General features: G+C 37.9%; 1 protein-coding gene across 4 annotated transcripts in view; it reads right to left on the bottom strand.

Moving 5' to 3' along the window:
• The window catches only part of DNAH12 (dynein axonemal heavy chain 12), a 218,839-nt gene that overhangs the window by 117,971 nt on the left and 86,293 nt on the right, over positions 1–14,575 (bottom strand). For all 4 annotated transcript variants that reach the window (XM_040454701.1, XM_040454703.1, XM_040454702.1 and 1 more), the window contains one exon: positions 1,238–1,357. In XM_040454701.1, the coding sequence (XP_040310635.1) occupies positions 1,238–1,357 (120 nt within the window). The remainder of the gene's footprint in view (positions 1–1,237; positions 1,358–14,575) is intronic.

The raw sequence follows: 14,575 nt of genomic DNA, 5'->3' as shown, positions 1-14,575 counted from the left end.
AGGGAGAGAGAGAGAGAGAGAGAGAGAGAATATATCTTAAGTAGTCTCCATACTCAGCACAGAGCCAGACTTGGGGCCAGATCTCACGAATGTGAGACGCGACCCGAGCCAAAATAGATCCTTAACTGACTGAGTCACCCAGGCACCCCAATTTATATTAGTCTTTAAAAATGATTCTAAACCATTAAAAAAAAAATAGAAGGAATTTAGGCTTACCAACAGAATAAAAATTTTAAAAAATGTGTATATATGTGTATATATATATGCACACACACATACACATATATACACATATACATACATATATACATATACATATACATATACATATACATATACATATACATATACACCATGAAGGTTATACAGGTGAGCTATTCATAAAATACTTTTAATTTGTAAGCAGGTAACATTGATAGGTATGGAACAATATTAAAAACTAGTTCTGTAAAAGGCAGTTCCAAACTTTGGGAGACAAAAGGGGATACAAATAAATTATGCTTCAAACATGTCTGTTCTATTTCTTCTAATAAAGGTGAAAGGAGAGGAGGAAAGGAGGGGATGCTGAGCAGGAAACCCTGGAATGTGAGGTGACTGAGGTAGAAGATTTTCTGTGGCAACGAGGTGAAGGAAAAGCAATGGAAGGGAACCACTCTTACCACAGAGCAGAAGAGAAGGTAGACTCAGTAGAGAAGATGAAAGTATTTCCAAATAAGGTGCCAGATGGTAAGAAAGCACAGAGCAGGGAAGAGAACAAAACCTCTTCCCTTTGGCTCCCTCAGAGTCCTGTTCTCTGGCCTTCTCTGACTCCTCCCTAACTATGTTCTCTATGGATCCTGCTGGCCTCACCCCCACTAGTTGGATGCCTATTTCTGGTCTCTTAGAACCAGCCTGTAGCAGCCTACATCCTGGCTTCACCTTAAGACAAAATTAATTCACTAAATTGATACTGGATTAGTATTAAGTCACCGTATTAAGTGTTTATCAAATTATGATCTTTCATAAGAATAGGATAGTTTGGGTTCATTTGGGCATATGTTACTTTCCTTAAAATGTTTTTTTCTTTTTTTCAGTTGGAATACCAGGTCAGGGCAACTTCATTATTATCTTCAGTTATTCTTTCGGTGCTCACCAAAAAAATAGTTCTGGATCTTATAATGCCTTCCTCAGTACAATGATCATTTCCAGAGGCACATTTGATGCTGTGAATAAAAATCCCATTAAGTATAAAACCTACCATAATCCAAACACGAATATGTTTGCTTGTAGGATCATTTTCCAGCACATCACAGAGTAGTACTTCAAAGAGGCGTGTAAGAGATACAACCACATTGCTGTCACTTGTAGGAATCAGTTCCTGCAAAGTGAAAAGGATAAGATACTTTGCCTTCATCTTACTTGGAGAATAAAAAATGATAAATAATTCATTTAAAAATTCCTCACACCAGTCAAAATAAGTAGTATCAAAAAGGATAAGAAATGACAAGTGTTGGCAAGAATGTGGGGAAAAGGGAACCCTTACACACTGTTGGTAAGAATGTAACCTGGTGTAACTGCTCTGGAAAACAGCGTGGAGGTTCCTGAAAAAATTAAAAATAGAACTATCATCTGATCCATTAATTCCACTTCTGGGTATTTACCCAAAGGAAATGAAAACACCAATTCAAAAAGCACAGCTATGTTTATTGCAGTATTGTTTACAATAGACAAGAAATGGAAGCAACCCAAGTGTCCAGATGAATGGAAGATGTGTGGGATATATACAATGGAGTGTTACTCAGCCATGAAAAGGAATCAAATCTTGCCATTTGCAACAACATGGATGGACCTACAGGGTAGTATACTAAATGAAATAAGTCAGACAGAAAAAGACAAATGATTTCACTCATATGTGGACTCTTAAAAAACAAATGAACAAACAACAACAAGATAGAAACACTTCATTGAATGTAGAGAAAAAACCGGTGGTTGCTAGAGCAGAAGGGGGTGGGAGGGTAGGCAAAACAGTGAAGGGGATTAAAAATAATACAATCAAAACTGATAAAAGTACATATGGTTTTCATAATATTTAAACAGTAAAGAATTTAAACTGTAGGCATGATAAAAACATCTCTCAGAGATCTTAGCTTATCCTATTACACAATTGTACATAATATACTCTTATTCTAAATTCTCTGAGAAATGAAATCTAGACACTATAAGAAAATAAAGTGTTCTCAGGATAGCAGAAATGAAGTCTCTAACAGCCATTCGTTCATTTTTTTCAACAAATATTTATGAAAAACATACTATACCTATATATCAAGCTAGGAGATATGCAAATAAAATGCAAGATCCCTGAAAAAGAGTGATATTGAAATTAAATAGACAAAAAATAATATGATGTAATAATGACGTGACAGAGGAAGTCCCAGGAAAGTGTGGGTGGGGGACAACACTAGAGCACTTGGATTAGCCCAGATCCAGGGAATAGGATAAAAAGGGAAATTAGGAGAGGACTAATTCAAGGAAGGCTTCCCAGATAAAGGATTAGCTGAGCTAAATTTGGAAGGAAAATGTCAGTTAGCCAGGTGCAGAGAGGAAGGATATTCAAGGCAGGGGAACTACACATACACAGAAATGGAGGTGTAAGCAGACCTGGAGTGTTAGGAGGATTCCGTGGGATGTAAGAATAGAGTGTGAAAGAAGAATGACAAGAAGTAAGTCTTGAGAAGCAGACAGAGGTCACATCCTGAAAGGTTTTAAAGGCTGTGTGTAAGGATCTCCTGAGAAGAGGAAGAGGGTTCCAATGGAGGGTAAGTACGGGAGTTCACGGAATGAATTTGTGTTTTGGAATCTTCATTCTGGTAGTAGGATATAGTCGGAACCAGAGCAGCTCTATTATATTGATTCAGGCAAGAAATTATGAAGGTCAGGACTGAGGCTACCATACAAGGAAGGAGGGATGGTCAGAGGAACCTGGATGGAAAGGAGAGGACAGATATAAAAGTTAGCAAGGACAGAAAAATCAATAGATCCTGGGGACTAACTAGAAGTGGAAACTACGGGAATAAATTATAAAAAAATCTATTATTCATTAGAAAGATGGAGCCTACTTTGTATTATTTGCAGCATATAGTATTAGAGTTTGTTTTTTGTTTTTGCTTTAGATTTTAAGTAATCTCTACACCCAATGTGAGGCTCGAACTCACAACCCCAACACCAAGAGTTGCATGCTTCACCAACTGAAGCATTCGAGTTTTAAAATTTAAAAAACTGAAAAATGACTTTATATTTTCTCTATGAAAACACTGCACAAAATTTTGATAAAGTGGAATTCATTTTTTTCTTGTGCACAGAGTATTTTTCTTATCTCTAAAGTTATATTTTAGGATGAAAAAAATCTACTGAAAACCCCATTTCCCTTCTCAATATCAATATATTAGCTTATGTGTAAGTAACTAATGTGTGTGAGTGTATGTGTGTAGCAGGTTGAATCCCTGAAAAGAGAGGCCCTCGTGCTAATCCCCGCAACCCATGAATGTGATCTTATCTGGAGAAAGGGTCTTGGAAGACATAAAGATCTCAAGATGAGGAGATCATTCTGGAGTATCTGACCCTAAATCCTTATAAGAGTCACACAGTAAAGAGACAGAGTAGAGGCCAGGAGAACATGAGGGAGGAGACTGGAGTAATGCAGCCAGAAGCCAAGGAATGCTTTGAGCCAAGAGGAGCTGGCAGAGGTAATAAAGATTCTCCCTTGGAGTTTCCAGACGAAGCTTGGCCCTGCCAACATCTTGATTTCAGACTTCTAGCCCCAGGACTGTGGCAGAATAAATTTCTTTTGCTTTAAAACACCAAATTTATGGTAATTTGTTATGACAGCCCTGAGAAACTAATACAATATATAAAGTTTTCTCATAAAATACTAAATATACATGTGAGTTTTAAAGTCACATATTTAAAATACCTTGAAAATATGGAAAACGATTGGGAATTTTAAAGCTTTAGTTACTATAGTTTTATCCAAAGAGTTTAGCAGGAATAAATTTTACCTCTGGGTTTATTCAGGTATAACTTGAGCAATATAAAACCAAAGGTGGATATTACTATAATGGTGGTGGGTAAATCACTTTTAAATTCTGCTATAAAAGTTAAAAGATAAAAGTATTAAAGTAACTATAACTAAATTATGTTAATGGATATGTAATATAAATACATGCTAATTGTGACATCAATAGGGAAGGAGGTAAAGTGGAGAGTTCTTGAATACAAATGAAGATAAGTTATTAGCTTAAAAGAGACTGTTATAACTATAAGATATTTTATATAAGCCCCTTAGAACTACTAAGAAAATACCTATAGAAGTCACACACACAAAAAAAGAATCAAACCTATCAATACAAAACAACCCAATGAAACACCAAGGAAGACATCAAAAGAGAAAAGAGAAACAAACAAACAAAAAAACACAAACCCAAGACAAACTGAAAACAGTTAACAAAATAGCAATAGCAAATCCCTCCCTATCAAAATTACTTTAAATGTAAACATATTAAACTCCCCCAACTAAAAAGATAGAGCAGCTGAATGGATAAAAAACAAACAAACAAACAAAAAAAAAAAAACACCAAGATCCAGGGGCGCCTGGGTGGTTCAGTCAGTTAAGTATCTAACTTCGGCTCAGGTTATGATCTCACGGTTGGTGAGTTCGAGCCCAGTGTTGTGCTCTGTGCTGACAGCTCAGAGCCTGAAACTGCTTCGGATTCTGTGTCTCCTCCTCTCTCTGCTCCTCCCCTGCTCTCACTCGCTCTCTCTCTCTCTCTCTCTCTCTCTCAAAAATAAATAAATAACATTTAAAAAATCAAGATCCAACTGTATGCTGCCTAGAAGAAATACATAGGCTGAAAGTGAAGGAATAGGAAAAGATATTCCATGAAAATGGTAACCAACAGAAATCACGAGTGGCTATATTTGTATCATAGTAGACTTTAAGCAAACCTGTCTCTAGAGACAAAGAATGTCATAATGATGGAAGTTCAATTCAACAGGAAGATAAAACTATTTTAAATATATATGCACCCAACATCAGAGCACCTAGATATATAAATAAATATTGACAGATCCGGTGGCACCTGGGTGGCTCAGTTGGTTGAGCATCTGACTCTTGGTTTTGGCTCAGGTCATGATCTCATGGTTCATGAGTTTGAGCCTCATGTGGGGTTCTGTGCTGATGGTGCTGAGCCTGCTTGGTATTCTCTCTCTCTCCCTCTCTTTCTGCCCCTCCCCCCTCTCTCAAAATAAATAAATAAAAACTTTAAAAAACTATTAAAAATATTGACAGATCTGAAAGGAGAAATTGATGGCAATATAAAAATGGTAGTGGATTTCAATATCCCACTTTCAATAAGGCATAGAATATCTGGACAGAAATTCAGAAAAGAAACAGTAGATTTGAACCACACTAGACCAGATGGACCTAAGAAATACATGTAGAACTGTTCACCCAACAGTAGAAGGATACGTATTCTTTCTCAAGCTCACATGGAATATTCTCCAGGACAGACCCCATGTTAGGTCACAAAACAAGTCAACAAATTTAAGATTAAAATTATATCAAATATCTTTTCTGACCCCAATGGAATAAAACTAGAAATCAGTAACCACAAGAAAATGGGAAAATTCACAAATACACATGTAAAAAAGATGGTCTTAAACAACTACTGAGTCCAAGGGGAAATTAAAGGGAAAATCAAAAAATATCTTGAGACAAATGAAACACAACATACGAAAACTCATGAGATGCATCAAAAACAGTACTAAGAGGGAAGTTTATAACAATAAATGTTTACATTAAAAAAAGAAATCTCGGGGCACCTGGGTGGCTCAGTCTGTTAAGCATCACGACTTTGGCTCAGGTCCTGATCTCACAGTTTATGAGTTTGAGCCCACTTCGAATTCTGTGTCTTCCTCTCTCTCTGTCCCTCCCTGCCCCTGCTCATACTCTGTCTCTCTCTCTCTTAAAGATAAATAAACATTAAAAAATAAAAATAAAATAAAATAAATAAAAAAGAAATCTCAAATAAACAACCTAACTTAAACCCCAAAGAACTAGAAAAAGAACAAACTAAACCCATTGTTAGCATAATGAAACAAATGAGATCAGAACAGAAATAAATGAAATAGAGAATAGAAAAACAATAGAAAAAGTGTCAAAACGAAGAGTTGCTTTTTTTGAAAATATAAATAAAAACAATAAACTCTTAGCTAGACTAAGAATAAAACAAAGACTCAAATAAGTAAAATCAGGAATCAAAGAGAAAGCACACAACGAATGCCTCAGAAATAAAAAGGATCATCAAGGGATAATTATGGATGATTATATACAAATAAGTTGGATAACTTGGAGGACATAGATAAAGTCCTAGAAATATACAACCTGCCAAGACTGAATCAAGAATAGGAAGCCTGAACATATCAGTAACAGAGATTGAAGTTGTAATGAAAAACTTCCCAGAGAAAAGTCCAGATGACTTCACAGCTGAATTCTACCAAACATTCAAAGAATTAATACAATCCTTCTTAAACTCTTGCAAAAATTAGAAGTAGAGGAAATACTTCCAAACTCATTCTATGAGGCTAGAATCACCATGATACTAAAACCAGATGAAGATACCACAAGAAAAGAAAATTATAGGCCAATATCTCTGATGAATGTAGGGGCAAAAGTCCTCAATAAAATACTAGCAAGCTGAATTCAACACACCAAAAAGATTACATACTATAGCCAAGTTGGATTTATCCCTGGATGCAAGAGATATGCAAATTAATCAATGTGATACACTGCATTAACAGAATGAAGGACAAAAATCCCATTCTCAACTCAACAGATTCAGAAAGAGCATTTGACAAAGTTTAACATCCATTTCTGATAAAAACTCTCAATAAAATAGATATAAAGGGAAATCTCTGCAATGAAATAGAGGACATTTATGAAAAGCCCACAGTTAAATCATAATCCATGGCATAAAACTGAGAGCTCTTCTGCTAAGATCTGGTGTGAGGCAAGGATGCTCACTCCCACCACTTCTTTTCAACAAGAAGTACTAACTAGAGCAATTAGACAACAAAATAAAGGGCATCCAAATCAGAAAAGAAGTAAAATGATCTCTATTTGCAGATGACATGTCCTTATACGTAGAAAACCCTAAAGACCACATACAAAAAAAATACCTTTTAAAACAAACTAACTTAGTAAAGCTACAGGATGCAAAAATCATTTGGGGAAAAAAAAAAACAGTTGCATTTGTTTATACCACCAATGATCTATCTGGCAAGGAAATCAGGAGAACAATCTGACTTATGATAGCATCACAAAGAATATAAAACTTAGGAATAAATTTAACCAGGAACATGAAATATCTGTACATTGAAAACTATAAAACATTAATGAAAGAGATTGAAGAAGACACAAATAAATGGAAAAGTATCCTGTGCTCATAGACTAGAAAAATTGGCATTGTTAAAATGTCCATACTACCTAAAGGGATCTACAGATTCAAAGTAATTCCTATCAAAATTCCAATGGCAGGGGCACCTGGGTGGCTCAGTTGGTTAAGCGTCCAACTTCAGCTCAGGTCATGATCTCGCGGTTCATGAGTTTGAGCCCTGTGATGGGCTCTGTGCTGACAGCTCAAGAGCCTGGAGCCAGCCTCAAATTCGGTGTCTCCTGCTCTTTCAGCCCCTCTCCCCACTTACACTCTGTCTCTCTCAAAAATAAATGAACGCTAAAATTCCTATGGCAAAAAAAAAAAAAAAAAATTCTAAAATTTGTGTGGAACCACAAAAGACTCTATCTAAACAGCAAAAATAATCTTAAGAAAGAAGAAAAGAGTTGAAAGCATCACAATTCCTGATTTCAAATTATATTACAAAGCTCTAGTGATCAAAACAATATGGTACTGGCATAAAAACAGACATATAAACCAATGGAACAGAATAGCAAATCCAAAATAAATCCAAGCATATAGTCAACTGATCTTTAACAAGGGCAACAAGAAAACACAATGTGAAAAGGAAAGTCTCTTCAATAAATGGTGTTGGGGCGCCTGGGTGGCGCAGTCGGTTAAGCGTCCGACTTCAGCCAGGTCATGATCTCGTGGTCCGTGAGTTCGAGCCCCGCGTCAGGCCCTGGGCTGATGGCTCGGAGCCTGGAGCCTGTTTCCGATTCTGTGTCTCCCTCTCTCTCTGCCCCTCCCCCGTTCATGCTCTGTCTCTCTCTGTCCCAAAAATAAATAAAAAACGTTGAAAAAAAATTAAAAAAAAATAAATAAATGGTGTTGAGTAAATTGGATATCCACATATAAAAGAATGAAACTTTTATTATCTTACACCGTACACAAAAATTAACTCAAAAGGGGCTCAAGACTGAAATGTAAAACCTTAAACCATTAAAATCCCAGAAGAAAACATAGGGGGAAAGCTCCTTCTTTTTTTAAGTTTATTTGTGTATTTATTTTGAGAGAGAGAGAGAAAGCACAAGAGGGGAAGGGGCAGAGAGAGGGAGGGAGAGATAGAGAGAATCCCAAGCAGGCTCCACACCACCAGTGCAGAGACCGATGCGGGGCTTGAATTCACAAACTGTGAGATCATGACCTAAGCCAAAGTCAGATGCTTAACCTACTGAGCCACCTAGGCATCCTGGAAAAGCTCCTTTAAAAAAAAAAAAAGAAAGAAAAAGTATTTCTTTAAATTCACATTAGCATACAATGTAGAATTGGTTTCAGGAGTAGAACCTAGTCATTCCTCACTTACATATAATACACAGTGTTCATCCCAACAAGTGCCCTCCTTAATGCCCATCACCCATCTAGCCCATCCCCCCCACACACACCCTCCAGCAATCTTAAGTTTGTTCTCTGTATTTAACAGCCTCTTATGGTTTGCCTCCCTATTTTTCCTTCCCCTTCCCCTGTGTTCATCTGTTTTGTTTCTTAGACTCCACTTGTCTTCCTCTGACTTATTTCACTTAGCATAATACAACTCTAATTCCATACATGGAATACACATATACACACATATATACATATACATACATACATACGTATACATATATACATATGTATATATATGTATATACATACATACATATATATATATATATACATATATATACATACATATATATCATCTTCTTTATCCATTCATCTATCTATGGACACTCGGGCCACTTCTATAATTTGGCGATTGTAGATAATGCTGCTATAAACTTCGGGGTGCATGTAACACTTCAAATTAGTATTTTTGTATCCTTTGGATAAATACTTAGTAGCACAATTGCTGGATTGTAGGGTTACTTCTATTTTTTAACTTTCTGAGGAACTTCCATACTGTTTTCCAGAGTGGCTGCACCACTTTGCATTCCTACCAATGGTGCAAGAGGGTTCCCCTTTCTCCATATCCTCATCAACACCTGTTGTTTCTTGTGTTTTGAGTTTATTCTGACAGGTGTGAGGCGATATCTCATTGTAGTTTTGATTTGTATTTCCCTGATGATCAGCAATGTTGAATACCTTTTTATGTGTCTATGAGTCATCTGAATATCTTCTTTGAAAAAGTGTCTATTCATGTCTTCTGCCCATTTCTTTACTGGATTATTTCATTTTTGGGTGTTGAGTTTGATAAGTTCTTTATAGATTTTGGATAGTCACCCCTTATCTGATATGTCATTTGCAAATATTTTCTCCCATTCTGTCAATTACCTTTTAGTTTTGTTGTTTCCTTTGCTATACAAAAGCTTTTTATCTTGAGTTCTCAGTTCATTTTTGCTTATATCCCCCTTGTCTCCAGAGACATGTCTAGTAAGAAGTTGCTATAGGAAAGGTCATAAAGAGGCCAAGAGGTTGCTGCCTGTTTTCTACTCTAGGATTTTGATGGTCTCCTGTCTTATGTTTAGGTCTTTCTTCCATTTTGAATTTATTTTTGTGTGTGGTGAAAGAAAGTGGTCCAGTTTTATTCTTCTGCATGTTGCTGTTGTCCAGTTTGCTGAAGAGACTATTTGCTGAAGAGACTGTCTTTTTTCCATTGGATATTCTTTCCTGCCTTGTCAAAGATTAGTTGGCCGTTCGTTTGTTGGTCCATTTCTGGGTTCTCTGTTCTGTTCCATTGATCTATGTACCTGCTTTTGTGCCAGTACCATATTGTCTTGGTGATTACAGCTTTGTAAAACAGCTTAACGTCCAGAACTGTGATGCCTCTAGCTTTGGTTTTCTTTTTCAACATTATATTGACTAGTCAGGGTCTTTTCTGGTTCCATACAAATTTTAGAAGTGTTGGCATTTAGAATGCTGGTGCTATTTTGATAGGGATTGCATTGAATGTGTAGATCGCTTTGGGTAGTATAGACATTTTAACAATATTTGTCTTTAAAGTCTCCTTGACATTGGCCTTGGCAATGATTTTTTGGATAAGACAAAAGCTCAGGCAACAAAAGCAAAAATAAAGTGGGACTACATCAGTCTGAAAGTTTCTGCATGGTAAGGGAAATCATCAACAAAATGAAAAGGCAACCTATAAACTGAGGGGAAATACTTGCAAATTATATATCTGATAAGGGGTTAATATAAAAAATATATAAAAATTCATATAATATAAAAAAAGAACCCAAACAATCTAATTTAAAAATGGGCAAAGTCGGGGCGCCTGGGTGGCGCAGTCGGTTAAGCATCCGACTTCAGCCAGGTCACGATCTCGCGGTCTGTGAGTTTGAGCCCCGCGTCAGGCTCTGGGCTGATGGCTTGGAGCCTGGAGCCTGTTTCCGATTCTGTGTCTCCCTCTCTCTCTGCCCCTCCCCCGTTCATGCTCTGTCTCTCTCTGTCCCAAAAATAAATAAACGTTGAAAAAAAAATTTTTTTTTAAATAAATAAATAAAAATGGGCAAAGGACCTGAATAGACACTTTTCAGAGAAGACATGCCAATGGCTAACCAGGTATATGAGAAGGCACTCGACATCACAAATCAGAAAATGCAAATTGATACCACAGTGAGATATCACCTCACACCTTTTAGGATGAGTAGAAAAATGAAAGGTGACAAGTGTTAGTGAGGATGTGGAGAAAGGGGAACCCTTGTGCATTGCTGGTGTGAATGTAAATTGGCACAGTCACTGTGGAAAACAGTATGAAAGATCCTTAAAAAACTAAAAATAGAATATTTAATCTAGCATTCCCTCTTCAGGATGTGAAATCAGTACCTTAAATATATATCTGATATTAGTTGGAAGATGGCAGTGTAGGAGGATGTTGGGCTCACCTCATCCTGCTGATTGCTTAGATTCCACCCACATCTGCCTAAATAACCCAGAAAACCACCAGAAGACTAGCAGAATGGACTCTCCGGAGCCAAGCATGGACAAGAGGCCCAAGAAAGAGGGTCGGAGGGGCGAAGAGGTGGTGCGCACTACATGGACTGGAGGAACCGAGGCTGTGGAGGAGCAACCAGCCTGGCAAGGCAGAGCCCCCGAGTCTGGCTTGCAAAAGCGGAGAGGCCAGATGGAGTGTTTTCTGACAGCCAGCAGGACTTAACATCTGGAATGTTATAAGCAACAGCTCTGCTCTCAGAGAGCCAGGAGGGCGAGAGGACACCTGGAGGGAGAGTTGTGAACCCCAGAAAACAGAGCTCAGCTTGGCAGGGAATGAAGGCGCTGGCAAGTGCCGTATCCCTCTCCCATCCCCCAGCTCCCCTCACAGAGCTTGCTTGCACCGCAAGCACACCCAATGCTGTGCTTCTGTGGATCCATCCCTCCAACGGGTCTGCCTCCCTCCGGGTGCTGCAGGGCTCCTCCCACAGGGGACCACTGACAGCAAAGCAAGCTAAGCCTGCCCCGCCCGCCCCTGTGCACCTTGTGGATCTACCCCAGCTAATATACCAGATCCCACTGAAGCAGCACCACAGCCTGGCAGTGTGCAAGTAGCCCAGACAAGGGGCCACACCACTCCACAGTGAGTCCTGCCTCTGGGAAAGGGGAAGATGAGGTACACAACAGTCTGACTGTGGCCCCAGTGGTGGGCTGGGGACAGACATCGGGTCTGATTGCAGCCCCACCCACCAACACAAGTTGGTTACTCCAGACAGCACAGGGGAAGTGCCCTGCAGTTCCTCGCCACCCCAGGGACTATCCAAAATGACAAAACGGAAGAACTCTCCTCAAAAGAAACTCCAGGAAGTAGTGACAACTAACAAATTGATCAAAAACGATTTAAGCAATATAACAGAATAAGAATTTAGAATATTCATAAAATTAATTTCTGGGCTTGAAAAAAGTATAGAGGACATCTAAGAATCTATTGCTACAGAGATAAAGGGACTAAGAAATAGTCACGAGGAACTAAAAAATGGTATAAATGAGGTGCAAAATAAAATAGAGACAGCCATAGCATGGATTGAAGAGGCAGAGAAGAGAATAGGTGAATTAGAAGATAAAATTATGGAAAAAGAGGAAGCTGAGAAAAAGAGAGATAAAAAAATCCAGGAGTATGAGGGGAGAATTAGAGAAGTAAGTGATGCAATCAAACAGAACAATATCCGTATCACAGGAATTCCATAAGAGGAAGAGACAGAGAAAGGGGCTGAAGGTGTACTTGAAAAAATCATAGCTGAGAACTTCCCTGATCTGGGGAAAAAAAAAAAGGCATTGAAATCCAAGAGGCACAGAGAACTCCCTTCAGACGTAATGTGAATCACCTTCTGCATGACATATCATAGTGGAACTGGCAAAATACGAGGATAAAGAGAAAATTCTGAAAGCAGCTACAGATAAACACGCTCTAACTTACAAAGGGAGACCCATAAGAGTAGTGGCAGACCTAACTACTGAAAGTTGACAGGCCAGAAAGGAATGGCAGGAAATCTTCAATGTGATGAACAGAAAAAATATGCAGCCGAGAATCCTTTATCCAGCAAGTCTGTCATTCAGAATAGGAGAGATAAAGGTCTTCCCAAACAAACAAAAACTGAAGGAATTCATCATCACTAAACCAGCCCTACAAGAGCTGCTAAGGGGGATTCTGTCAGGAAAATGTTGCAAGGACCACAAAGTACCAGAACATCACTACAAGCATGAAACCTACAGACATCACAATGACTCTAAACCCATATCTTTCAATAATACCACTGAATGTAAATGGACTAGATGCTCCAACCAAAAGACACAGGGTATCAGAATGGATACAAAAACAAGACCCATCTATTTGCTGTCTACAAGAGACTCATTTTAGGCCTGAGGAAACATTCAGATTGAATGTGAGGGAATGGAGAACTATCTATCATGCTACTGGAAGTCAGAAGAAAGCTGGAGTAGCCATACTTCTATCAGACAAACTAGACTTTAAATTAAAGGTTGTAACAAGAGATGAAGAAGGGCATTGGGAGCCCCCAAATACATAAAACAATTAATCACAAACATAAGCAACCTTATTGATAAGAATGTGGTAATTGCAGGGGACTTTAGTACTCCACTTAAAGCAATGAATAGATCATCTAGACACAGGATCAATAAAGAAACAAGGGCCTTGAATGATACATTGGATCAGATGGACTTGACAGATACATTTAGAACTCTGCATCCCAAAGCAACAGAATATATTTTCTTCTCGAGTGCACATGGAACATTCTCCAAGATAGATCACATACTGGATCACAAAACAGCCCTTCATAAGTATAAAAGACTTGAGATCATACCATGCACACTTTCAGACCACAATGCTATGAAACTTGAAATTAACCACAGGAAAAAGTCTGGAAAACCTCCAAAAGCATGGAGGTTAAAGAACACCCTACTAAAGAATGAATGGGTCAACCAGGCAATTAGAGAAGAAATTTAAAAATATATGGAAACAAATGAAAATGAAAACAACAATCCAATCGCTTTTGGAAGCAGCGAAGGCAGTCCTGAGAAGAAAATACATTGCAATCCAAGCCTATCTCAAGAAACAAGAAAAATCCAAATACAAAATCTAACAACACACCTAAAGGAAATAGAAGCAGAACAGCAAAGACACCCCAAACCCAGCAGAAGAAGAGAAATAATAAAGATCAGAGCAGAAAAAAACAATATAGAATCTAAAAAAAACTGTAGACCAGATCAACAAAACCAAGAGTTGGTTTTTTGAAAAAATAAACAAAATTGATAAACGTCTAGCCAGGCTTCTCAAAAAGAAAAGGGAGATGACCCAAATAGATAAAATCATGAATGAAAATGGAATTATTACAACCAATCCCTCAGAAATACAAGCAATTATCAGGGAATGCTATGAAAAATTATGCCAACAAACTGGACAACCTGGAAGAAATGGACAAATTCCTAAGCACCCACACACTTCCAAAACTCAAACAGGAAGAAATAGAAAACTTGAACAGACCCATAACCAGTGATGAAATTGAATCAGTTATCAAAAATCTCCCAAAAAATAAGAGTCCAGGACCAGATGACTTCTCTGGAGAATTTTACCAGACATTTAAAGCAGAGATAACACCTATCCTTCTCAAGCTGTTCCAAAAAATAGAAAGGGAAGGAAAACTTCCAGACTCATTCTATGA

The sequence above is a fragment of the Herpailurus yagouaroundi genome, unplaced genomic scaffold (genome assembly GCF_014898765.1).
Source record: "Herpailurus yagouaroundi ecotype Mexico unplaced genomic scaffold, PumYag 213, whole genome shotgun sequence".
NCBI lineage: Eukaryota > Metazoa > Chordata > Mammalia > Carnivora > Felidae > Herpailurus > Herpailurus yagouaroundi.
This window is presented reverse-complemented; position numbering and strand designations above follow the sequence as displayed.